General features: G+C 41.6%; 1 protein-coding gene and 1 long non-coding RNA gene across 9 annotated transcripts in view; one reads left to right on the plus strand and one right to left on the minus strand.

The window, feature by feature from the left end:
- The window catches only part of TRPC5 (transient receptor potential cation channel subfamily C member 5), a 270,884-nt gene that overhangs the window by 52,015 nt on the left and 192,248 nt on the right, over nucleotides 1–26,621 (minus strand). The window contains exons 5-7 of the mRNA XM_070603348.1: nucleotides 10,315–10,651; nucleotides 8,902–9,041; nucleotides 3,503–3,825 (exon numbers count right to left, since the gene is read on the minus strand). Of these exons, the coding sequence (XP_070459449.1) occupies nucleotides 3,503–3,825; nucleotides 8,902–9,041; nucleotides 10,315–10,651 (800 nt within the window). The remainder of the gene's footprint in view (nucleotides 1–3,502; nucleotides 3,826–8,901; nucleotides 9,042–10,314; nucleotides 10,652–26,621) is intronic.
- Nucleotides 1–26,621, plus strand: part of LOC139080857 (uncharacterized) — a 69,791-nt gene that overhangs the window by 18,795 nt on the left and 24,375 nt on the right. For 4 of the 8 annotated variants that reach the window (XR_011535688.1, XR_011535687.1, XR_011535686.1 and 1 more), the window contains exons 3-4: nucleotides 5,812–5,890; nucleotides 6,403–6,426. The exons of 2 other annotated variants lie outside the window; for them this stretch is intronic. This is a non-coding gene — a long non-coding RNA (uncharacterized lncRNA). Of the gene's footprint in view, nucleotides 1–5,811; nucleotides 5,891–6,402; nucleotides 6,458–26,621 lie in introns of all 8 variants that reach the window. 2 more of the 8 variants (XR_011535681.1, XR_011535682.1) reach the window with 1 other exon arrangement.

Consider the following 26,621-nt stretch of genomic DNA (forward strand, 5'->3'; position numbering starts at 1 on the left):
GAAAGAGGGTGCACTGGTCACTGGGAGGTGCCCAGAGGCTTTTGCCATGAGCCCCAGTCTACATAGGGCTATGGCACAGAGAATTTGTCCCTGCCAGCACTCAGCTTCTCTTCTACACCGTGTGGGCTCGAGCCATCTTACTGATTCCCATGTAGCATGTCCAATTAGCATTGCTTGAAGGGCAGATTTCCATGCCTTCTGTTTTACAATACCAGCTCGGGGAAACATTACCCAGTCAGATCCAATGTCCAGCCCCACAGTACAGTAAGGTAAAAGAGATGCAACCGTTTCACATAAAGCCTGTTCAAACGTATCAATTCTCCTACAAACTTTTACCTTAATTCCATTAATCCTTACATTCCTAACTGTAGCCTCCATTGGGTGGTCATCAACAGGCTTTGGTTTTATAATACTAGGTAGGGGATGTGTTCCCCAGCCAGACATAATATCCATTCCCATAAAACATCCAGGTAAAGGAGATACAACTTGTTTACATAAAGCCTGCTCAAATAGTCCATCTTTTATAATCCTATCAACGCTTACATCTTTATATTCTCTCAATTTAATTGTAGCCTGAGTCAGAGCTCCACCACTGAGGTTTTGGTACCACAGTTCGTACTGTGGAGTCCTGGAAACTTCTCTTTTCCACCCTCTGATCATTTTATCCACTCTTGTGCAAAAGGCTTTGTGTCCTCAGTGAGGGGTGGAGCCAAGGGACCCTGGCGGTCTTGTCAGTCTTCAACTTGATTAATCTGCCTAACCACTGCCACAAATGATTGCTGGTCAGGTTTCTCATTGTAATCTCTTCCTTTTGGCTTTTTAAATTTCTCCAAACTGGGATAAATTGAGTGAACTTGTTTGGAGCCCCTTAATGTTGGGGGACCAGCATGGGGTCCTTTTGTCCCACCCAACCTTTAGTAATGCTATATTAAAACCTTGGTGTTAACACCATCAATGACTATTTTATTCATCCCATTCCTTAATAACCATCTAAAGATTTCCACCCTGCTGGGACGAGTCCTATGACTCTGCTCTTTCTATTTCCTTTCTGTTTCACTCCTATCAATATTTGCTATGTTCACTTTATTTCTTAATAACTATTTAAAAATTTCCATCTTTTTGGCCTCTTCCTATTCTCTTGTTAACTAACCTAATGTTTTTATTATCATCTGTAAGACCTATGAGAGGAAGCTGAGACAGCAAATTCAACAGGGCTTCCTCCAGTATTTTTGGGTTTTGCAACAATAAGGTTATATGGGGGTGCCCATGTGAAAGGGGCCCCTTTAACCATAGCATTTACCGTGACCTGGGTAATGGGCATATTCAGTGGATGAATATCCTGGTCATCATAAGGCCTGTACCGCATGGCTTGCATATGAAGCATATTGGCTGCTTCATCTTGGGTGTTCCACTTGGCATTCATAAGGGGAGATGGACAGTCCCCCTTCTCAGGGCAAACAGGCCTTACTGTGGCTTTTATCTAGGCCACCAGGCTGGCTGTTCCCTCGGGAATGACCTCCTGTGTGTCTGGATCACATATAGCCATCTGTGTTGTTCCATAGTGAGCTGTGGGTCCTGTATCAACCCAAACATGCTCTTCCACTCTGCAGCATTCAGAACCAAAGACACAGCTCCCAAACTGGTTACTCTGACAACCCGTTTCAGTAAAGGTCCTCAGGAAGCTGATGATATTGATCTACAAAAGGAAACAATCCCTTTCCACTATATCCTCAGGTTTTAATAGTTTCTTGGTTTTGCCCTCCACTTACGTTGACCACCTTCTTGATGCCCACAGGTCTTAGAGGTATTTTCTGTTGTCCCTGCATAACTTTTCCCTTGGGGAGTGGCTTTGAGGCTAGTCGCCTAAGCTCAGACCAACCCATATCTGAGTTTGATTTCGCATCAGGGCCCCACCCAGCACTTTCTTTTACTTTCATTTTAGCTATTACAGATGATAATAACCAAGGGATTATATGTTCAGCATGCTTCTTCTTATTTCGTATTTCCTTGTATATCCAATGAGCCAACTCCTCGGGAGTTGGGTTTACTGCCATTTCTAAATTTTATTGGTAATTTTTATCTTTAGTAACTGATTGCCACACAGCTGCAGTTTCATACCATGGGTGATTAGGTAGCCATCCCGGGATCAAAGGTCCAACATCCCTGCCCATTTATCCTTTATTTTCTCAAACCACATACTTCTGTGAGCCAGCGCTATTCTAGCAAATCACATTTCTCTGACACCAACTAAGGGGTTCTGAAGTCAATTCGAACGTGTGAGTGTGGGGAGGTTTAGCCCCTACACCACCAATTCTCAGACATCAGCTGGGTGTCCTATAATTCAACTCAATTCTGACACTACCAGGAGATAGGGTCAGATTCCATGGGTTAAGGGCTCAGTTCCACAAGACTACCTCCCCCCTACTTCAGACGCCAATCACAAGTCCAGGCTCTCACCCCTGCTTCTGACTGACCAGCTATAAATCTGAGGTTCCTACCACTGTCTTCTTGGGTTTGATTAATTTGCTAGTGTGGCTTACAGAACTCAGAGAAATGCATTACTTATTAGATTACTAGTTTCTTATAAAAGGATATAACTCAGGAACAGCCAGATGGAAGAGATGCATAGGACAAAGTAGGAGGAAAGGGCATGGAGCTTCCACGCCCTCTCTGGGTGCCCTACTCTCCCCGTGTTCACCAACTGGGAAGCTCTTGGAAACCTGTCCTTTTGGGCTTTTATGGAGGGTTCATTATATAATCATGACTGATTAAATTCTTTGGCCATTGGTAATTGAACTCAATCTCCAGCCCTTCTCCCCTTCCCAGAAGTCGAGGGTGGGGCTGAAAGTCCCAATCCTCCACTCACGTGGTGATTCTCCTGGCAACCAGTCCCCCTCTTCAGCTGCGTTCCCAAAGTCACCTCATTAACACAACAAAAGACATCTTTATTGTTCCCATCTCTTAGGACATTCCAAGACTTTTAGGAGCTCTGTGCCAGAACCAGAATGAAGACCAAATACATATTTCTTATTATAAATCATAATATCACAAAGTGCATTACGATACTTTTGCATCCTTCCTTTTTCTTTGTTCTTGATTCAGAATAGTTAAGTTAGCTTTGGTAATCACTTGTTCAGAGGAATAGCCTTGCTGTTTCAGTTCCTTGGTTAGGGATGCTTTTCAGAGTGAGGAATTATTTACCCCCTTCCCATTAATTCCTTTAAGAATATGAGATGCTACCAAAATAGTCAGAACTAACTCTTTAGATGAGTTCCTGGGAGCCCATGTGTGTGTTGTCTGTTTCCTCCCTCACGTAACTTCACTTCCTTTCTTAGTCTTCTGTCAGGAGGGAAGGACCTTCCTCTGCTTCAGACACTTTGGGTTGGTCCATAAATGAGCTTTGTGGGCACAGTTGAGAGGCAGTGATGAAACTGTGGACCGAAAATAGGGCAAAGAAGAAGAAGGCAGAAAAAAGGCAAAAGAGGAGAGAGGGGAGACTTACGTGGAGAAGGCATTGTTCTGTTTCTCACATCGGATCCCCTTGCAGTTGTTCGGCTCATCAATCGCTCTAGTCTCATAATAAAAGTAAAGCTGGTTCAATCCGTTGGCGAAAGCCAGGAGTACCAGACAGTAGATAAAGAGGAATTTGAGGATATCAAGTAGCATACGCCCCAAAGAGATCTGCAGAGGCCCTAAGTGGGAGTTGGCTGTGAACAGGGATATGAGACGCAGTGAACTTAAAATGTTGGATATTGCGAAGAGTGCTTCTGCAATCAGAGTCGGGTGCCACATTTCCCATTCTTCCCTTGGACGAGAACCATTATACTGAAAGAAACAATAAGTGCACAAGATGAGAGGTACAGTGAGCATTCATAAAACTTTCCTCTCCTCCTCCCTTCTGCACCCAAATAAAGCCACCAAAGTAAGCATTAAACATTCATTTATACAATGGGCCCCGTGCATGGCACTATTTGTCTTTTATTTCCACCCCATCAAAACATGATGCTAATAATTCTCTTCCTCCCACTCTCATCCAAATATATGCCCAGCATATAAGCATAGAAAAGTGAATTTCGAAGCAATCATCTGGAGCAACCACCTGTGGTTTATCAACAGATATTTTCTGACTGTGTGTTTATCAGATTGTTGGGGAGTGTCACTGGAACAGGGCCACTGGTATGCCCAAGGCAGTGGGGACAAATTACTCTGCTTCCTACTGAGATTTCAAATTAGATTTACCTCCCAACCCCCATTTCATTCTGAGCATCACAGACAACTTGTAATTACCGAAGGACAAGGGGTAGTTTCAGCCTCCTCAGTGTGCAGCGCTCATCCTGATTGCCCTGCTGACTGCAGTTTGGGGCTGATGGAGCATCCTTAGAGGGTCATTACTCAGTTTTCTGCTGAATTTTTAGCAGTCTGTAATGTACTCCATACTATTATAAACGGCATGTCAACCTTCCAGGTAGTGAATTTGGTAATATCCACACAGTGGTGTATGCATGTATTTTACTGTGACTTTAACAGCCCTACCAATTCGAATGTCCCTTTAGCACAAATGAAGAACCAGAGGGTTGAAGGAGGGGAAAACTCAGTATTTCTGGGGCTGGGGCCCATTTTCCAGCTTATCCTGGACTTCCAGCTCCTGGAATTTGGGGGTTGCCTTGTAGAAAGACAGCTTCATTGTGGGACCTGAGCTCCAATTTGGGTTTTGTCACTTAAAACTGCCTCTATCTCTCAATTTCACCACAGAATGAGAATATTATCTACTACCCACTGCACACATTTGTGATTATGTATCCATATGTGAAAGCCTGTGTACTCCATAAGGGGAGATGTTATGGAAATACAAGAAATTGCTGATTACCTTCCCCAAGACAGAAGTAGATTTTGCCTCGAATTCAATCTAAAGCACATTGCTTTGAGCTCTCATCTAAATACCAAAATTTCTCAGGACTAACTGTAAACAACTTTTCTGAGAAAATGTTGCATTGGGAACTAAGTTATATTGTTAGCATTTCTAAAACGTGCTTCAGTTCCAACAACTGAGGAATCTGGTGTTGGTAAAATCATTTATGTGTATCCAAATTTTTTTCTTTTTGGAAGATCAGCCCTGAGCTAACATCTGCTGCCAATCCTCCTCTTTTTGCTGAGGAAGACTGGCCACGACCTAACATCTGTGCCCATCTTCCTCTACTTTATATGTGGGACGCCTACCACAGCATGGCTTGCCAAGCAGTGCCATGTCCGCACCCGGGATCCGAACTGGTGAACCCCCAGCTGCCGAGAGAGAATGTGTGCACTTAACTGCTGCGCCACCAGGCCAGTCCTCAATATTTTTTACTGTTAGAAGAGTTTGGAGAATCTTTGCCACACTTGTGCTTCTGTTTCAGATAGACGCTAGGTGGCCAATCAGTTTTATGTACTCTTGGCCAAATCTTGTAGCTCTACATTTTTCCTTCCAAAAAAAACATTTGCTGCATTGCTGTGAGGGGTGGGCATTGTTATGCCTATTTTACAAGTGGAGGAACTGAAATCCAGAGAGGCAGAGTGACTTGCTTAAGATCACACAGCAAGTTGTTGAAAGAGCCAGGACTAAACACTCAGTCTAGCAATATTTCTATTAAATGTTGCTTATATGATACTTGATATGACAGCACATGTGTTAGGTAGGCCTTTAAAGGTTTTGAGGTATATGTGAGAAATGGAGACTCTTTGCTGATAACAAAACAGATCTATATTTTAAAACTAGAAATTGTCAACTGGAACGGTTATAGCTCATAATTTAGGGTTTTTTTTTTCTCTCTACAGCCACAACTGTAACTACGGGGAAGCCTACTGCTCATGGGATGGTGGATCTGGATTTGCAGAATACTCAGAAGTGTGAAAGGTCGTTCGTGTGGCAAATCTATGCTTTGCATATACACCTTTGTAGAAAGATATTCTAGAATATGAGAGCAGAGAATAAATGTAGAGCTCAGTTAGCATAAAGCTCAGCAAACTGTCAAGGGCCAGAGAGTACATATTTTGGTTTTGTGGGCTATCTGGTCCCTGTCGCAATTACTCAACTCTTTCCTTGTAGAACTAATAGACAATATGTAAACAAATGAATGTGGCAGCAGACCAAATTTGGCCTGCAGACCATAGTTTGCTGACCCCTGATCTAACACAAGTGGATTTCAAACGGTGCCCCTTGAAGCCTGAGGATTCAGTGGCGGCATCTAGTGGCCACTGTGGGAACAAAGAGGAGGCCTAGAAGATTCATTCCTCAATCCAAACGCAGTCCTTGGAGCTCTGTAATATATCGAAGTTCTGCATAAGTTTTAACTTCAAGATGTGGTTCCATGGAAAAAATTAAAAGGTTGAAAGCCACTGATCTAGTCCAATCTTCTTATTTTTCAGAGGCAGGATCTAGTGCTTGGAGAGGTAAGAAGGATGGCCTATGGTAATGCAACATGTGAGTACCAGAGCAGAGATTAAATTTGGTTTTCTAACTCTTGAGTTAGTGATATTTGGAGGCAAGTGATTTTTCTTATATTCTTCGAGATGGAATGCAGCTTGAAAATTGGCCTCCAGGCCTTTCAAAGGGGTGTGAATTGAACTCTGTCCACTCAAAAGCAAAATATGAAGAGGGACAGCCTAATGTGGGGACTCAGTAGTAATAAGGATGGGGGGAACTGTGTCTTCAACCAAAAAACGACCCCACATCAGTTGGCATCAAGTTACAGATTTAGTCTGTATTTGTGGAAATAAGGTGGTAGTGGGATAAATCTAGGTGGTGCTGTCCTAGAAAACAGAAAGACAATTTTTCTCCATTTGTAGGGCTATCTGGGAGCACTGAGGGCCAATCTTATGTGTATGTGTGCCTCTTGAGTACTTTGTGTGTGCCTTTTGGTTCCTGTTGTTGAAGACCACGTGAGGTGGAGGATATATATTGTTGACTAATTTTAGCTCTAATAAAGCATCTTCTTTAAGGCCAGCTTATCTCATGGCACTTCTGTACTGCCTCAGTACAATAGTAATCTGAAATGTTTCAAGGGGCCTGGGGACCAGCTCTTTTGGCTTTACCTCGTAGAGGTTGTCTCAACCTACTTGGAGATGTTCATCTCAGACTGGTGTGCATCTGTGGATGAGAGGACCAGACTGCCCATTTACAATTTCTCATTGCAACCCCAAAGTCTGCATGTGGTGAGTCTTGCTTTGTAAATTCTCCTTTTTCGAGAAGGATTCCAACTTCTTGGCAAATGTCTCCTTTGAGTCAAGTGTCGGTTGAGGGGCATTTGCTCAGCTCAGTAGTGCTGATTTCTCCTTACACTGTGGTGGGGAGGTGTGTAGCTTCTTGGAAGCCTTGCCAGGAAAGTTGGACAGGCTATGTGATGAGCTAATGTTGGGCATCTATAGACACATTTTCACATCCCCAAGAGTTATTTCTTTTCTTGATCATTTATTCTAAACTTTTTTGTTTAAGCAAAACCCACCAATTTCTAGGTTGATAATTTATTGTCCCTCCAATGTATAAATACCACTTCCAAAGGAAGAAGTGTTTTTTTAGGCAAAGAGTGTTACTTAGTCAGCACAGTGCCAGAATGACATGGATTTCATCCAGGCACATTAACGAGAGATTCAAACATTTTCCTCACCAGCTTTTTCTTGTAAGGAAGTTGTAACTATGTGTTAAACGATCACCACAAGTATAAGGCATACTCTTGGGCTTCTTTTGAAAGTGTTTCATGACTGCATTCAATATTCATGCTCCATATAACTAACTCCCAAGGTCTTAAAATTTATGCAATATGCATATTAGGGATATAAAAATAAACTAGGTTGTTGGAGATTTGGGGAACAGCCATATTCTCATTCTAAAACTCCTTAATGTAGGATTTAGCGCCAAAAAGCTTGACTGACTAGACAATCTTGGAGACTGAATTGTCAGCCTTTCCTCATGCTAGAAAAGTTCAATTCAGGATAGAAGGAGCACAAACATTCCATTATCTAATAAGCACCAAACCTGAACTCAGAGCCCGTGACTACCCAATGTGAGGTATTGGACATGAAACTATTTTTCAGAATAGTTCAGGCTATATATCATGTGGGAAAAGCATCAGGGTGGTGTGTGTGTGTGTGTGTGTGGGTGTGTGTGTGTGTGTGTGTGTATGTGTGTATTATCCAAATTGGTAGAGAGACATAGGTTGGGTGATACTCAAAAAGCCAAATTCATAACAGCTTGAATGATCATCCTGGTGGCAGAGACAATTAAAGATCTATGTCTCCTGCAGTGAAGTTTCTAGGGTCGTGCTACCTATCATATGAAGAACACTTGAGGAAAGTGTGAATATTTAGCTTTGAGAAGAGACAACTCAGCGGGTTAGGGAGGGATGACTTCATATCGGAAGCACTATTATGGAGAAGGAACAGCCTTGTTCTGTTTGACCCCACAGGGAAGAAGGATTACTAATGGATATGTCACAGGGAGAATAATATTAGAAAAATATAAAGTAGCACTTTTTAATGAAGTGACAGGATTGAGAAACGCTTTTGGAGATAGTGAATTCAGGGAATTTTCTGTCCTTGTTCTATGCAAATGTCAGTGGGCCATCTTCTGGGCAAGGATATTGTAAAAAGAATTTAAACACTGACTGGATGGGTGGGTGGCTGAAGACCCTTTTCCTCTCAGAGTTTAAGAAGCTAAGGATTCATTTGCAAATTGCTCCATTCTCCACTTTCTTTGCTTTGGTGGACACTGCTTACAATCCATTGAAAGAATGTCTGTTTATATGGTACTTTCCTACATGGATTGGACTGTTATCAGCACTTTTCCCCTAAACTCTTTAAGCTTCCAGAGCTAAAGCTTAATGTAACCAAAATCATTACTTAAGAAAAATGGCAGACATTCCAAGTTACCTTGACATAAGCCACAATCTTCAAGGAAATAGTTGCCAGGTAGAGTGAATTCATTGCAAAATCCATCAGGTTCCACCAGTCATGGATGTATTCAGTAAATCCACCATCCCACATTTCCTTAATCTCCCCCCAAATGAAACCTGAAGAATGGAGGCAATAGGTTTATCTCCACATAGGGTCAGAATAGTCATCATAGTAGGATTCCCCCAAGTAAAGAAAGATGAAATCAGTGAATGAATTGGGATCAGTGTTGTGAAGCTCCTAGAGATAATGATTACTTACCTCTCTTTCTTTCCTACCTCATCTCCCAGTCTTGAATTTGCCAAACCTGAGAGGCTTAACCTGAAGATGCCCATATGTTACACTTTTCTGGATACTACTCACTTTAAGCATTGTTACCATAGTTACTGAAATGCTGTTGCAAATTTGGGTGCCTGATTCTACCCTCTTTCAATTTTAGAGTAGGAGTAATTTCATCAATAAATTAATTAGATTAATATTATCCCATAGCCCTTAGTTTCCACTACGTGCTAGGGGGAAAACTTCTCAATGAGTTTTGAGGTGAGCAAGCTGACCATGGACCAAATTACTGGTTGTTGGGGCTGAAGTTAGGCAGTGGGGCCCAAAATAATTTAGAATTCTCTTTTCTCCTTTCTCCTCTCATTGTGTGGAGGTTTCATGGAATTCTGTCTGATAACACAGATGTTTTTTAGCCTTGGAATGTGAAAAGCAGTAGAAGGTGTGGTTGTGGTCAAAGCCAGTGTTTCTCAGGCTTGAAAGTACATATTAATCACCCAGGTATCATGTTAAAATGCAGATTCTGATTCCATAGATCCAGGGCAGGACTTGAGATTCTGTATGTCTAACAAGCTCCCAGGTGATGCTGACATTGCTGGTTTGGGGACCACAGTTTGAGTAGTAAGGACTCAGAGGGTGGCAATGCATTGGAGGGTTCAAGGCAATCTAATTATGCCTGGAGACTACTGGTAAGGCTGCTTTTGCCATGAATTGTGTGAATTTCCCAGGTTACCCTCCTGATTGTGAAATCAATATCCAAATAGGATTTGACTAGACTCATCAGCATTTGTCCTGCCTAGCTTACCTGAGGCCCATTCTGACTGACATTTGGCTTTCCTTCTAAACCAACTGACAGACAACTTCCTTCTCTTTGATGATAAGTTAGCAGAAACAAGCCCTGTGTACACTGCCAATCTCACTATGAACCATGCAATACTGAGTGATCGGGGCCTGGGGAAGAAGGAACCACATTTCCAAGACACCCAACAAAGGGCTACTCCACTGCACAGAGAGAAGTTGCCCTAGTTCAGGGTCAGTCCAATTGCCTATTCCAGTAGTTTCTTTAGCAAGGACCAGGAGGCAGGCTGGCAATAGCTCCCAGTCCCTTTGACTCACCGAGAACCCAAGGCAATATCATCCATTCCACGACAGTTGGAGGAGGTCCCTGGACATGGAGGTCTGTCCTGACGATGTGCTGAGAAGCCAGGAGAAGCATGAAGAGGAAGGTCAGATATGACGCTGTGTGGCAGATAAACTTGATAAAGGGTTTCTTGATGAACAGCCCAAGGTTGCTCCTGGGTGAGATCAGATAAGCTATAGACAGCATGGGAAACAGGAACCCAATGGTCATGCAGGTCAGAAGCTTGACTACCCAGTGTTTCCGCCGCCATCCAGGGAAGCCGTCATACCACAGAGTGGCAAGCAACTGTTGGCAATTGGGCTGAGCGACAAACTGGGAAAAGAAGAGAACAAGTTAGGCATCTAGGATGTCCAGGAGGAACTTATATTTATAATGCCTCTCCTAGTTTACAGCCAGCTGCATGGCCAATCCCCAGAAGAGGTCTGACTTTTAGGTTCCCATGAATGGGTCCAGCCCCAGAGAGAGCTCTACATGTCAAGCTATGAGACTAGATTTTCCTTAGGGTTGTTTATTTGTTTCATATGTTAAACAAAATCATTCTGTTCAGTTTGTGCTCTGGCATGCCTCTCTATTCCCTGTTCCATCATGTTAGAGAAATGGTTCCCAAAACTTGGCTCTGCATCGGAATCATCCAGGGAACATTAAAAAATCCAGCTTCTCAGGATGCACCACAGGCTGACTAAATGAGCCTCTCCGTGGGACAGAGCCTGGGCAGCTGTTTTACAAAGTTCTCCTGGGAATTGACACACCTCTTAGCAGAGAATCATGGGGATCTTTCATTTCAAATAGATTCACTTTTACTCATTGCCCCAGCCTACATGAGGTCATCAACAAACGTTCACTTTGGACAAACACAAACTGGCAGGGAATAAACTCATGCCTGTGGCTATGGTTTGGAATGGAAATGAGTTCCCTATTTAATTTTGTCTTTTTGCCCCTTTGGTTCTGAGCACCTCTTGGTTGGCTAGCAATGAATCAGGTTGCTACTTTGCCATCTATTTAACACCCTCTCTAGTCTAAACATGCAAAGGAGGAAAGAATATTTGGGGACCAATATTACAACACTGTATACTAACTCAGCTGGGATTTTACTTAAAGGCAATCTACAAAGTGTCAGTGATTAATAGTTAAAAAATCATCAGCATTGCAAGTCACCCTCCAGCTGCTACTTCCTGGCAAGCAACTCAACAGGGAGTTCAACTGTCAGCCATGATTTTATATACTGCCTGTATTTGACTACTCCATCTCCCCATGGGAAAGGTTAAATAGAGCTGCACCATACAGCTTACTAATAAGAAAGAAATACATTTCTTCCATCATTTACCAAACACCCAAAGTAAACTAGCCCTGGTACAAAGGTAATAAAATTCTTCCATCATTTACCCAACACCCAAGGTAAACTAGCCCAACTTTATTGTTAATATATCTGTGAAGGTCACTTCACAGTCTCACAGGTGTTTTTGGATTAGATACTACATGGTGGCTTACTTATTTCTTTAGAGGAAGATTATCTTCATCTGAAGAATGGAGATAATAACACATCTACCATATAGGATTGGTGTGAAAATTAAATCAGTTACTACACATGAAGCACTTAGAACTATGCCTAGCACATAGTAAGGCCTCATTAAATTTTAGCGGTGTATATCATTATGCATGTGACGGGATCAGATTTAGACATTAGAAAGATCCTCGTGGTTATCGAGTGGAAAATGGATCAGGGGCAGAGGGTGGGCAAAACTACAGGGCAGGAAGACCAGTTAGAAAGCCGTTGTCAATCTTGTACAAAATGATTATGACTTGGACTAAAGAAATGGCAGTGGAAATAGAGAGACGTGCTCAGATTCAAAATATAGTAAGGAGGTGGAATTGGCAGGATGCAGTGATGGAGTGAAGTAATAGACGAGGTGTGAGGGTAAAGGGGAGAGAGGTTCTCGTTTGGGTGAATTGGTGGGTAGTAGCGCCATTAACTGAGAGTGGGAACACTGAAGCTGGAACAGGTTTGTGAAGATGCATACGTTTTTAGACCTGCTGAGTTAGATTTGTCTGTGGGACATCTAAATGGAGACATACAGATTGATGTACTGATGTTATACAGCAGGAGTCGGCAAACTTTTTCAGTAAAGGGCTAGATAGTAAATATTTGAGTCTTTGTGGGCCATCCTGTGCCTGTCGCAACTACTCCACTCAGCTGTTTCAGCACAAACTCAGCCACAGACAATGTGTAAATATGTTAATGAACGGGCATGGCTTTGTGCCAATAAATCTTTATTCACAAAAACAAGCAGCAAGTTGTGATTTGCTAATCCTTGTTCTATGGTATTGCTCCCTGCTGCTACCAGAACCAGAGATTTGGACCACTTTCAGCAATGGGCTTTTTGACCTCCTGGGACTTTCCCTTGTGTATCCCCAAGAACTCTGACTCCCGAAATCACTTTCCCCTAAGCAGAAATGCATGCAGAGGTGAAGCTTCACTTAATAGTGCATATTACCATCCAACCATCCTCTTCAATGCCTTTGCTCTGATTTTCGATTTGGCTGAAGATGGTAATTTTAAAGTTGGACCGGTTTTTATTTTCTCTTTGTATATGTGACAAGAGTAGTGTATGGTGGTGTGGATTCTGGCAGAACAAACTGCAATTAGAATATTATAAAAGGAATTTTTAATCCACCGTGTAGTATCTAATCCAAAAACATCTGTGAGCTTTGACAGCACAATCTTGATTCCCGCCTGCATATTGAAGTTCAAATTTGACAGGTTATTTAATCAATCTCTAGTTGATTTCAAGAATTCCTCAGAAAGAGGGATTGTAGAAAAAAGAACACAGTGTGTATTTGCTGTACACTTGATTGCATTGAAATCCAAACTATACAGAACCTAGAGCAGTAGTTTTTAATTTTGATGAAGTCCAATTTATGTTTTCTTTTGTTGCTTGTGCTGTTGCTGCCGTATCTAAGAAACCATCACCTGATCCAAGGTCGCAAAGATTTACACCTATGTTTTCTCATTCATGTTTGATAGCTTTAGCTCTTATATTTAGGTCCTGATCCACTCTGAATTAATTTTTGCATATAGGAAGAGGTTCAACTTCAAGCATTTGCGAGTGGATATTCACTTGTCTCAGCACCACTTTTTGAAAAGACTACTATTTCTCCATTAAATTGTTTTGGCACGCTTATTGAAAATCAACTACCCATAAATGTAAGGGTTTATTTTTGGACTCTTAAATCTATTCCATTTATCAGTAAGTCTATCTTTATGCCAGTACCACACTGTCTTGTTTACAGTAGTTTTGTAGTAAGTTTTGAAATTGGGAAGCATGAGTGTTCCAAATTTGATCTTCTTTTTCAAAACTGATTTGGCTATTCTGCCTCCATTGCATTTGCCTATGAATTTTATGATCATCTTGTCAATTTACGCAAAAAAAGAAGCCTAGGGTTTAGATAGGGATTGTGTTCCTGTAGAACAGTTTGGGAGTATTTCCTTCTTAACCATGTTAAGTTTTCCAGTTCAGGAGTGTGGGATGTCTTTCCATTTGTTCGGATCTTCTTCAATTTTTTTCAATAATGTTTTATAATTTTTAGTGTACAAGTCTTATACTTCTTTTGCTAAATTTATTCCTTAGTATTTTATTCTTTTTGATGCTATTGGAAATGGAATTATTTGCTTAACTTTATTTTTTCATTGTTCATTGTTAGCATATAGAAACACAATTGATTTTGTATGTTGATCTTATATCCTGCAATGTTGCTGAAATTGTTTATTATCCCTAACAGTGTCTTGTTGTTGTTGATTCTCTAGGATTTTCTATATACAAGATCATATTGTCAGTGAATAGAGACAGTTTTACTTCTTCCTTTCCAATGTGGATGCTTTTCATGTCTTTTTCTTGCCTAATTGACCTGGCTAGAATCTCTAGGACAATGATAAATAGAGGTGGTGAGAGTGGACGTCCTTTTCTTGTTCTTCATTTTAGGGGAAAGGCTTTCAGTCATTTTCCATTAAGTGTGATATTAGCTATGAGATTTTCACAGATGGCCTTATCATGTTGAGGAAGTTCTAGCCCCAGTTTTCTGAGTGTTTTTTATCATGAAAGAGTGTTGGATTTTGTCAAATACTTTTTCTGTGTCAATTGAAATGGTCATGTTTTATTTTCCTTTCTTCTATTAGTGTCATGTATTACATTGATTGATTTTATTATGTTGAACCACTATTACATTCCTGGGATAAATTCCACTTGGTCCCGGTGTATAATCCTTTTTATCTATTGCTGGATTCAGATTGCTTTCTGTTAAGCCTATTGTTTGCCTCAACTGTTATCCACTGCCTCAGGCAGCCTTGATGTTAAACAATTACTGCTGATTTTTTTCAACAAATACCCCTAGGGAAAGGGCTGTTGGTCCGGAGTCAGAACACCTAAAGACAACCTGGATCTTTTCTATGGAGTTGTCAGGCAGGTCAAATAATGACAATTCTCTGGGGATGAGTCTTTTGGGGGAGCTTCAAACCCAGTCTTCCTCAAATCCAGTGGCTGTCAAGTTGCTGCTTTTCAGTAACTGTGGTTCCAAGGCTGGTAGATTTCAAAACCGCTGTGGAGCTAGGTAAAGGTAGATAGGAATTGGGCAAGTTAAAATACCACAAGCTTGTTGTTCTTACCCAAATTCAGCTGTTTTTCTGAATAATGCTCCTCTGATTGTTGCAAGACTTTGGTTAATTTCCAGAATTGTGAAAAAGTAGATTTTGAAAATTTTTCCAATGTCTTGTTTTTCTAAGGAGTGAGTTTTCAGAAGTCCTTACTCTATCGTTCTGGGAGTACTTTCCCTTATGACTTTTTAACTTTTCATGGGAAGTGATATTGTATTTGTGTGTAGGTTAGCACAAATGATAGAGTCATTTCCCTCCTTCCTGGATTCGATCCCCCGAGAGCCTCAATAAAACAAAGTTTGAGCAGAATAGGAGCTTCTTAAAAGCCAGAAGCCTCGGTGTTGCTCATAGACAGGGAGCATGTCTTAGTCTCCATTATATTCCCAATATTTTGCAAAATGCCCAGCACAAGGTAAACACTGAATAAATATTTGTTGAATGAGTGATTAAATAAATAGATCTGTGCTGGGTGAACCTTGGTGGAATACTCTCTCTCCAAAGCCTTCTTTCTTTGGTGTATGTAGAGGGTGAAGCCTGGTAGCTAAGATAAGTCTCCTGTGACTTACAATAGGAACTACTCTTCACAGAGTCAGATTAACTACCATATGTCAAGCTCTTATAATGTGCCAGACGCTGTACCATATTTTCACATGCATCATCTCACAGCAACCCTAGAGGCAGATATCAGTATTATACCCATTTTACAGATGATGGGATGGAGCCCAAGCTCACATTCTTCCTAAGTAGTAAAGCCAGGACTGGAGCCCTAGTTTGATTGACTCCATAGACTGAGCTCTTAAACACTGCATTCTGGCAATCCATGGATGGTATAACCAGAGGCCTGCAGGTCTGAGGCCAGCGTCTTCCCCATTGGCCTTGCCACAGTGAGTGAAATGCCCACATCACTGATTGCCTTGGGTTAAGGCATTTAAGTTATGTTCATGTTTGTAGGAAGTAGTAATATACAAAACTACCAACTACCCATAACAGTTTAAAGTGAGTATATCGTATTAGCTAGTGATGTAGCTATAAGGGGCCTGCTCGCCGGCAAATCCCAGAAGCAATGGGGCCTCCTCCAAGTCTGGGCTCCTGAGTGGTAGCTAGGAAAGGTGGGAAGAGTGACACATAGCTAAGTACATGGGGGAGACACTGAAAATCTTAGCCTCCTGGTTTAGCACCAGGCCAGATCTGTACGGCACCCACCTTTTCAACCTGTCTAAATCTTTTCTTCATAAACCTGCTGGGGCCCTCACTGTGTTTTTTTTTTTTTTTTTTTCCTCTGCAATGCTTCGTTTCTCCAGTGCTCCCAGGGAAGAGCTGACAATTAATGTTTTCTTTACTGCATAGGACTTTTGGAAAAGCCCTGACTTTTTTTCCTTTGACATAAAGCTGTGTTTTGAATGGAGGGGCTCAATAGCTCTTTGCCTCTCCAAAGAACAATTCTTGATAGCAATAATCTCAGGTTCTACCGGAAAGAACCCATCCCTCCCCAAGACAACTAGCAAAAACACTTTGATTTCACCTCAGCAGAGCTCTGATTTCATTCATTCAGTGAGGAAATTACCTCCCTAGCTCCTTACCAGTCCATTGCACGCGACTTTTGTTCCTACAGCTGTCAAAATAATCGTGTGGCTTTAGTGCCTGATTCACATGCTGACCCCAAGGCAGAACAAAATTTGACTTGTTCATTGCCAAGGGAATACAAGATCAATGTGATTCAATTTAGGCATTTCAGTGAGTATTTCCATACACCTGCTCTGTGCCCAGTTCTGTGTGGCGCGTGAGGAGAGGGTCGCAACAAGAGAGACTGAGGGTGATTCTGGCTTGCAGGATCTCATCGAGAGACCGGTCAAACTCACATAGAACAAGTAACAAGACAATAATATTTGTGTTCAGATGCCCACATAAGCGGCACAGATGGTAAAAGTATCAGGTTCCCAGATGGTTGAATCTCATAGACTGGTGAAGGCTGCTCTCCTCCAAATTGGGAGATTTTGCCAAGTAAGGACATGAAAAAACCCCAGGCCCCTTCGATCTCCTGTTATCATCATTTTATAAGAAGAAGGGTCAGAATAAAGTATAGTTGTTCAAACTGGATCCACTTAGTTTGGTACGAGGCACCCCAACTTAGGAACTCAGGGTGTTCAGAGGTGGGACAAATCAGCAAGCACTAGAGTCAGAAGGAAAGGCTGCAGAGAATCATTAAATCAGAGAACCTCACTTCCTTCTGGAAGCCTCTCTTGATTGCCCCAGCCAGAGGCGATCCTGCCTCCTTGAGCCCAGATCATTTTGCTTCTTCCTTGTGGTACCTCTCAGAGCCTGCCTCGTGTTACTCTTGCTTACGTATAGAACCTGCGATTCAGCCTTCCCATTAGATGGTAAGCTTCTGAAGGGGAGGAATGATTAGGTATGTGTCATTTCCAAAGGGCTTTGCAGGCATTTACTATATTTGTTAAAGTGAGAAAATTCTCATCTCTGCCTTCCTGCTAAACTTCAGGCCTGAATGTTTAACTCCCAGTGGGCGTTTCAAACACATAACTCAACTCTTTCCCCCTAAAGTCTCCCGAAACACACACACACACACATGCACACGTGCGTTTCTTTTTTCACCTTGTATTCTGTGCGTGCTCAAGGCATTTCTTTAGTAGTAGTCATAATAGTCACAGATTACATGTACCCAGAACTTCCTATGTTTTGGATACTTTTAAAAGCACTTTATGGTACATATATACAATGGAATATTATTCAGCCATAAAAAATGAGCAAATCCTGCCATTTGCAACAACATGGATGGACCTTGAGGGCATTATGCTAAGTGAAATAAGTCAGACAGAAAAAGGCAAATACTGTATGATCTCACTTATATGTAGAATCTAAAAACTAACAAACTTAACGAAAAGGGATCAGATTTGTGGTTACCAGAGGCAGGGGTGGGGGTGAGGGGAGAAGGAATTGGAGAAAGGTGGTCAAAAGGTACAGACTTCCAGTTATAAGTACTAGGGATGTAATGTACAACATGTTGACTCTAGTTAACACCGCTCTATGGTATATATGAAAATTGTTAAGAGAGGAGATCCTGAGTTCTCATCACAAAGGAAAAAATGTTTTCTTTTTTTGCTTTCCTTTTTTACTGTATCTATATGAGATGATGGATGTGAACTAAACTTACAGCAGCAATTATTTCACAATAGTGTAAGTCAAATCATTTTGCTGTACACCTTAAACTTATACAGTAATATATGTCTAAACTTATACAATGATACATGTTTATTATATCTCGATAAAACTGGAAAAAATAAATAGGAAGGAAAAAACCACTTTATGTGTATTAACAAACACAGGAGGTTAATAATATATTTATACTCATTTTACAGATGAGAAAACTGAGGCTCAGAGAGGTTAACTAGTAATAATAACGACAACAATTAACATTTGAGTGCCTACTGTGTGTCAAGCACTGTAGTAAGTGCTCAGTTCAGAGTAGTGAGCTCAGAATAGGCTTCCCTGTTTATTGGTTGAGTCCCAACTCTCTGAGGAGGCAACAGAAAATGAGAGAAAGTCCCCTGGTAGGAGCAGAGGATCTGGAGGTTGGGGTGGGCTCTTGAGAAGCAAACCAGGATATGAAACAGAGAAAGAAAGCCAGTATCAGTGAGCTTCCAGTGGCTCTACTAGGAATGGGCAACAGTCAGAGGAGAAACATCTTTAACTTCCACAATCCACCCTGTTCCCTGCCATGGAGGCTGTCAGAGAGAAAAAAATTAGATCAGGATAAAACAAGTCAGTCCCACATTGAGTCACTTAACTGGTTATTTTCAGATGATTTTAAATTGTTGGGTGTGCACAAAAGTGTAATAAGTGAGACTGGAAGAAAAGTCACTTTGACGTCCATTTAACATTCAGAGGTTTGTAAAGCAGTACAGGCCTGTTCTCTGAAGTAATTGGCGATGAGTTATCTTTGTGTGTTTCCTAAAAGAGATCAGCTAACTTCAAGCTGGGGGACTTACAGCTGTAAACACTTCTTTAGTTCATTTAGAGGAAAAGAAAATCTGAAAGGTAAGAATGAGTCACCCCCACCCCCACCCCAGGGGAGTTGAGATGGGGAAGAAAAATCGAGTTCCCGGCTATGGCAGGATCTGAGATAAGGGCCTTTCTCAGTAGTTTGAAAAAGTCTACTGATCTTTCAAGAACCTCCTTCTGCTCCCTCAGTGAATGGCTGTACATTGGCCCAACTTCCATTGCATCGGATGTCAGTTTTTCAAAAGAGAGTCCGGTTGTCTGTAAGGGTATATTTAAAAGGCCAGCCAACAGAAATGACCTGAGACAGAGCGAGTTTTGTTGGTTTGTTTTGTAGTTGCCAATCAAGCTGACTGTGATGAGGAGGAAAATGCTCAAAAAGGAAATCGGTGGCAATGCAAAATTTCCTGAAGAGGGAGGAGAAATGTTGAAAACACCTTCCTTTGCTCACCATGGCAGTGAGCTTGCTGAGCTGTACTTTCATTAAGCGGTTCAGCTTTTTACCACTGCGGCAGAAATTTGGGACAAAGAAATAGAATTTGGCAAGTAGTTTAGGCCCAGATCATGACTGGAAGTAGCCCCTACATTTTCCATGTAGTCTCTAACACAATTGGATATTTACTCACTCAGGTCACTAATCCGTGGTGAATTTTTTGGAAAAAGGATACGCCTGTTTACCCAGGGATCCCTGAGTCATTTTGTATTCAGCCGGCTGTTGTTGCAATTAGCTAGCAAATCTTGGTTCCTGAGCTGGGCTACCAGTAGTAAAGGAAATACAGGTGCAAACTCACAAAGTCAGTCAACTGGTGGTCGTACCTCTAATTTCAAACTAGAGGTAAGCCTCAATAATTTGAACTAAATGGAGGAAGGTGAAGCTAGATGCTGAAAACTCTGTTTTAGAACACATCTTAAAAACTATAATTTTCAATTTGCAAGTACACACAGCAGCTGGTATTAGCTAAATGGAGTTTCCTGGCAGATGTTATAAGTCTCCTGTGTTGGAGGTGATGGGCTCTGAAAGCATCTTGTGCAGTTGCACTATGTCCAATGCAATGGCTTATTCTAGCCATGAGAGGGCAGCAGAGGGTAGTGGGAGCTCCCTTCCTAGCCAAAGAGGTGGGGTTCTAGAAGGATAGAGGAGCTTGTATTGGAAAACTTATCACCAGGTGGGGAGCAAGTGACCTAGCATGTGAGGGCAATTGAGGAGGAGAACCTGGAAACTCAGGAAAACCAAGTAAGAAGTGTGGTTAGGTCAGCTGAGAGTGCAATCCTATGCTGGAAGAGGAAACACCTTGAGGAAGAAAAATATCAAATTAGAGAGAAATAAACCATTGATCAAGCTAATGACACATGGAACAGAGCAGGGGGGAAATATAATGAGAGTCAAAGAGGCAACCGATTCTGATGGCATAAGTCTTGGAGAGCTGGGTGCTCTGGTAGTACCGAGCCCAGCAATCAGAGGATGCTACAGGTCTGCAGATTCACCGTCACTAGTCCAAAACCCTTGGGGCCAGATGTGTTTTGGAATTCTAAATTTGTCAGATTTTGGAACACTAATATTCTGCCTGTGCCATATATTAGGTAACACCCCCAGTGGGGTTTCTGGCAGCACTCATAATTAGGTTTGCCAAATTTAGCAAATAAAAATACAAGACATCCAGTCACATTTGAATTTCAGATAAGCAATGAATAATGTTTTGTTTAAGTGTGTCTCAAATATTGTAAGGGACATACTTATACTAAAACCTTATTCATTGTTTATCTGAAATTTAAATGTATCCTGTAGTTTGGCGGTCCTACTATAATCAATCACGTTACTATTTCAGCATGGAAATCTATCAATGCTTAGACTCAGTGGGATAAATAAAGACCATAAATTGCCTCACATCAATTCATCTCAGGATTTTGCCACCATATGACTTTTGACAGACAATTTATTAATTTTTTTTTTATTTTCAGAACTTGCGTATTTTGGAATCACTGACCTGTAATTGTTTAATAAATGATTTTTTTTAAATGAAGAGATCTGTGGTGAGATATGTTCATGCCTTCAGTGTATCTAGTTCTTAAAGGCTAAGTTTCCCCCCCTTTTTAGGTCATAGGATGTGTTTGGATACTGTAGATCCTGAAGGTTTGGGATGAAACGGAGACTAAGTCACCCATGCCCATGTAGTTTTCACATTTATAAGAAGGCTTGGCTGGAGCTTTCATGACCTGCTGTGGGCTGCCCACTTCCTTTCAAATCTTCAGCATGAAATCAGACAAAAGGAGGTGAAGGAAACTTAGCTCTTCACTATAATAAGGAACACATTTTAAAAGCAAATATATTGAACTCTGACTCTGGTTTGGCCCCTGATTTGTGGTGGGACTTGGACAAGTCTCTGTGTTTGGGTCTTTATTTGTGCAATGGTGGTCCTGCCACCCACCCCGCTTTCCTCATGGGGCTGCCATGACGATCAAGTGGATCATGGTGGGAAAGTGTTTTGAAACATTTTCCACACCAAACAAATGGAAGATGGCATTCCTCATACATCTTTGTTAGCTGAACAGTGCAATGTAGGCTGTACACGCAAGGATACTTCTAATAAGATAGAGTAGTAGCACGGTCTTGGCCTTGGTCAGATCTGGGGTTCAAATTCCAGTTCCACCACTGGGTGGATGACCCACCACTGGGCTGGGTGACCTTGAGCAAGTTGCTTAATCTCTCTGGCCCTCAGTTTCCCCATATGAAAAATGAGGATTATACTAGTAACCCACATCATAGGGTCATTATGAAGATTAAGAGAGTTAATTCAATGCCTAGCAACAACAAAGCAGATATTATTATCATTTTTCATTGTGGATTTTTGTGAGAATTAGATGAAGAAGCATTCAATAAATGTCAGCTATTTTCATCATTATGGCCATTATTATTATTAGATAGAGAATTGTTGCTTCTTGGATAGACGGCCTTTTTTAAAAAATTGAGGTCACATTGATTTATAAAATTATATAAATTTCAGGTGTACATCATTATATTTCAACTTCTGTATAGACTATATCATGTTCCCTGCCAAAAGTCTAACTGCCGTCGGTCACCATACACACGTGCCCCTTTAACTGTTTCACCCTCCCCTCACCCCACCTTCCCCTCTGGTAACCACCAATCTGTTCTGTATCTCTGTGTTTGTTTGTTCATCTTCCACATGTGAGTGAAATCATACAGTATTTGTCTTTGTCTGACTTATTTTGCTTAGCGTAATACAGTCAAGGTCCATCCACGTTGTTGCAAATGGGACGATTTTGTCTTTTTTTATGGTAAATGGCAAGATTTCATCTTTTTTATGGTTGAGTACTATCCCATTGTGTGTGTGTGTGTGTATACACACCACATCTTCTTTATTGGATAGACAGCCTTGAAGTGACTATTTGTGTAACTTGGCGCACACCTCACCTAGGCCATTTGCACGTGTCAGCACTGCTTCCATTATCAGTTCCTCTGAATGTTCTGTGGGTGTGTTCTGTCATGCAAATTACTGGCTTGGAATTCTGGAAAGGAGACTGACTGTGATGGTAGTAAGGTTAGGGATGGTGAGGTGGGGAGGAATAGCGCATTGGAGAAGTACATCCAATTGGAGTCAGTATGGTCCTCATTATATAGTCAGATCCTGTAAATAACTCTAACAACTTCCAGAATGAAAAACTGGATTGTTATGCAAGACATATTTTAGAGGAAGGGAGACAACTTGGTAGATAAAAGAGAGAATTTTTCATTGAGAAAGACTGGCAAGTCAGAATTGCAGGAAGGGTGGCTTTTTTGGGGCTGGCTGACAAGCTAAGGTATCTTCAGGGTATGAGATATATGAGTATGGTTTTGGCTCAAAGCAAAAAACTTGCTCCAAGTGGCTTTCACTGGGTGACTATTCAAAAGCATGGCCTAGAGAGACCAATGCAGCTTGGCTCCTGTGTGCTTAATGTAACCCAGGAATAGGATGTTCTCTACTCCCCCCCCCAACCATCCCTAACACTCCTACACTCCCTCCCCCTGCATTCTCTCTCTCGTGGAGAAATGGATCCTCAATGCTTGGAAGGCTTTTCAGAAGTCACTTTTCTTCTGCTTCTAGGCAGGACCGCTCCGAAGCCAGTTCAATTAAGCCAGCAACATTTACTGAGCACTTACTTTGTGCTAGGCACTGTGCCAGGTATTCAGGACACAGGCATGACTCCAGTGGCCAGAATCTCACTCCTGAAAAAAAATCTAACAAATAAGGACAAAATCATATTCCTGCCCTCCTATGACGGGGTTCCTAGGGCCTGACAAGAGTGACAATGGAACCAGGAGATTTTCTCACTAATGACTAAAACAGGAATGTAAACTCACAAAAGAACAAGGTTTGTGGAGCTTAAGGGAGAAGAAAATTAGTTGGAATCCTGAGGGAGTAATTATTGCTGCTGAGTATCAAGATCACTGGGGCCATGGTGGCTGGATTTTAAAGAGAGTGGTACTTATCCTAACCTCTGTCCTTTCTCCTTCCTTCTGGGGCCCAGTCTTGTGGTGGACTTTTAATAATGACTTATTGAGCATTTTACTATGTGCCAAGTACTTTGTATTTATTCATTCCTTTAATCCTTATTCCTCATGATGACCCTATGAGGGAAGTATTATTGCTATTCAACAGATGAAGAACCTGAGACACAGAGAGACTAAAGAACTTGTCTAGTAAGTTGTGAGAGCCAGGTCTTGAACCCAGGTCTATCTGAGTACACCATTGATGCTCTGACCGGGGCGGGGGGGCAGGGGGTGACATCAGACAATAGCCTGGTGCCAGATCCAGCCTGTTACCTGTTTGTTTAAATAAAGTTTTATTGAATATGGGTATACTCATTTGTTTACATGTTATCTATGGCTGCTTTCATGCTACTGTGGCAGAGTTGAGCAATTAATTACAACAGAGACCATATAGCTTACAATACCTAAGATATTTGTTATCTGCCCCTTACAGAAAAAGTTTGCCGACTGGCCCAGCTCTAACCACCATACCACATAGTCTCTGGGATGTAGAGTTTGGAGTAAGAAAGAGCTGAGGTCAAACTCTCTGACTTTGCTGTTTATTAACAGTGTGCCCTTGGACAAGTCCTTTTACTTCTCTGTGCCTCAATTTCCTCATCTGTAAAATGGGAATAATAATATTGCCTATCTCCTAGGGTTTTTGTGAGGATTAAATAAGATACTATGCATGAAAAATTCTCAGCACAGTGCCTGGATGCCTGGCACATAGTAAACTCTTAAAAAATAGCAGTTGAATTATTTGAAGTAGTAATGACAACAGATAGACAGAACTTAGCTCAGTACCTGGCACATGGTGAATGTTCACTTAAACACCAAATATTTGTCTTGTTCTTGCTGACTTCTCTAGGGCCTTGAGTTGCTGAAGAAGACTGAGGGATGGAGATAGAGGTGTGGGGATCAGCAGAACAGGGCAGTAAACACAGCGGTTTTGATCTCGATGGGTTGACAGCAGAGGATTTATTCTGGAACAAACTGTTTAATACTTTAAGTCCGAACCATACTGTGTGACCAAAGGAAGGGGTGTGTGTGTGTTGGGGGGGATAGCCCCCAATTCTTTTTTTTTGGTATTTTCAAAATCCATGTGTTGCACTTGAATAGACTCTGTTTCCATTCTTTGAAAATTTTGAAGTTTTCTTAAACATTCCAGCATGTGCTGACCTCCCCATTTTCCAAGTTCCTGTAGCAACTATGGAAAAAAAATGACTATGCTATATACTTCTTTGTTCTCAGTTGTGCTCGGTTGGTCTCCCTGATTAGCCTCTAAACTCCTGTAGGGCTGAGACCATGGCTTACATCTCCTACGTTGAGGGAGAAGGAGGGTGTTGCTGCTATTAAACAATGAAGAGATGTGTGCTTGTTTGTGATGTGATGTCTGTGTGTTCCTGACTGGAGAGGTCCCTTATAGAGAAGGGAGAATGAATTTCAGAAGCAAGGTCTTTGAGAGAGAAACAAAATATTTCAATGTCCTATTAAGTGACAGAGGAAAACTAGAAGAATGAACATGGCAAAAAAAAAAAAAAGGCAGAACCCTAACTGGGGGAGCCTTCTGATGGGTGGCTACATCTCTTAATTACCCAGATGGGGAAAGAGCTTACCTACAATGTGATGGAAATTCCTACCATTAGAGAGGTAAGCCAGTGTATGGCACTGCTATTTCTGATAGCCATCTTTTCCTAACGTCTCTGTGAAGGTCAGCCCTTCACTTCCAAGGGCTTCATAAACAATTTACCACTTGCAAGTGTCTGAGAGGAGACATAGAGGATAGATATGTTTTGCTGAGGGAGGAAGGGATAAGCTCTCTCTCCCAGTTAGGGAAAGCACTTGCCTTCTCTGTCATCTGGCAGTTTTTACTTCTCATAATCTATATTTGGAGTCTCCCCCCACCATTATTCAAATGTGATACATATTTCCTGTCACTGATATAAACATCATTCAAGCAAATTCTCTTTTTTCTTGCCAGCCTGGGGTAAAAAGCCTATGGCTCTTGCAACGGGGGTTATTTAGGAGTAGGGCCACAGAGAAGTTAAGACCTAAGAGCCTAAGGGAACAAGTGGATTCTCTCTGAAGCTATCTTAGTTTCTGCATAATGTAACTTCCAGTGGATTCTGTTTCAGCTGAATATTAAGGCTATAACTGTTCTATACTACCCAGAGGTCCCAGGCAATACTTGCTTGCCTCAAGTGTGATTGTCATATACATTTTTTCTGAAGAAATGAGAAGATGCAAAACTGTAACTGACAGACACAGAATTCCTGGCTTCTCAAGGGTATGGTGTTTTTTTTTTTTTTTTTTTTTTTGCTTTTACCTTTCACTTACAGCTCATATTATTACCTGGTGCATTTTAGTCAGTCATAGCAGCATTTTGTAGGTGTCACACTGTGTATTCATCATGCTCAAATACCTGGGAGCCTTGGTTTAATACTGTTCTTGGGGTTCAGTCTGTAGGACTTTCATATTGATGAGATGACTATCTGTGCATGATCAGATGTGTGTTTCAGAATGATCAGTCTTGGCTGTACGGAAGCTGAACTGGCAAAGGGATGGGAGTGGGGTGATGGAGTGACTGGAGGCAGGGGGACTGATTAGGAGTCTGTTGTAACTTCCTGGATGAGAGGTGATAAGGGCCTGAATTAGAGCAGTGGGAGTTGAAAGGAGGCAATGGTAATGGAGATATTTTGGAAATAGAATTTACAATATTTGGAAATCAATTGCATGAAGGAGTGGAAGGTAAAGAGGAGTTGAGGATATCTCTGCTATTAAATTATATAAGGGGATCAGGAGATTAGAAGGAGGACTGGGTTTGGGATACATACTAATGAGCTCATTTTGAGTGTGCTGACCTACTATCTTGGTTTGTCTGCTGTTGAGGGAATTCCAGGACGTGCTACTTTTAGTGCTAAAACTGGGAAAGTCCTGGGCAAACCATGAATCTGTCCCTCTAAGTTTAAGATATATTGGAGCTGAGGTGTCTGCGGGCAGTATCCAGTAGGTGGTCGGACAGTAGGAGTGGTGTGTAGAAAGGATATCAGAGTCAGCAGCATAGTTTGGGGAGTTGCCTATATAGAGATGATGGG

This window comes from Equus przewalskii, chromosome X (assembly GCF_037783145.1).
Source record: "Equus przewalskii isolate Varuska chromosome X, EquPr2, whole genome shotgun sequence".
In the NCBI taxonomy this organism is placed as follows: domain Eukaryota; kingdom Metazoa; phylum Chordata; class Mammalia; order Perissodactyla; family Equidae; genus Equus; species Equus przewalskii.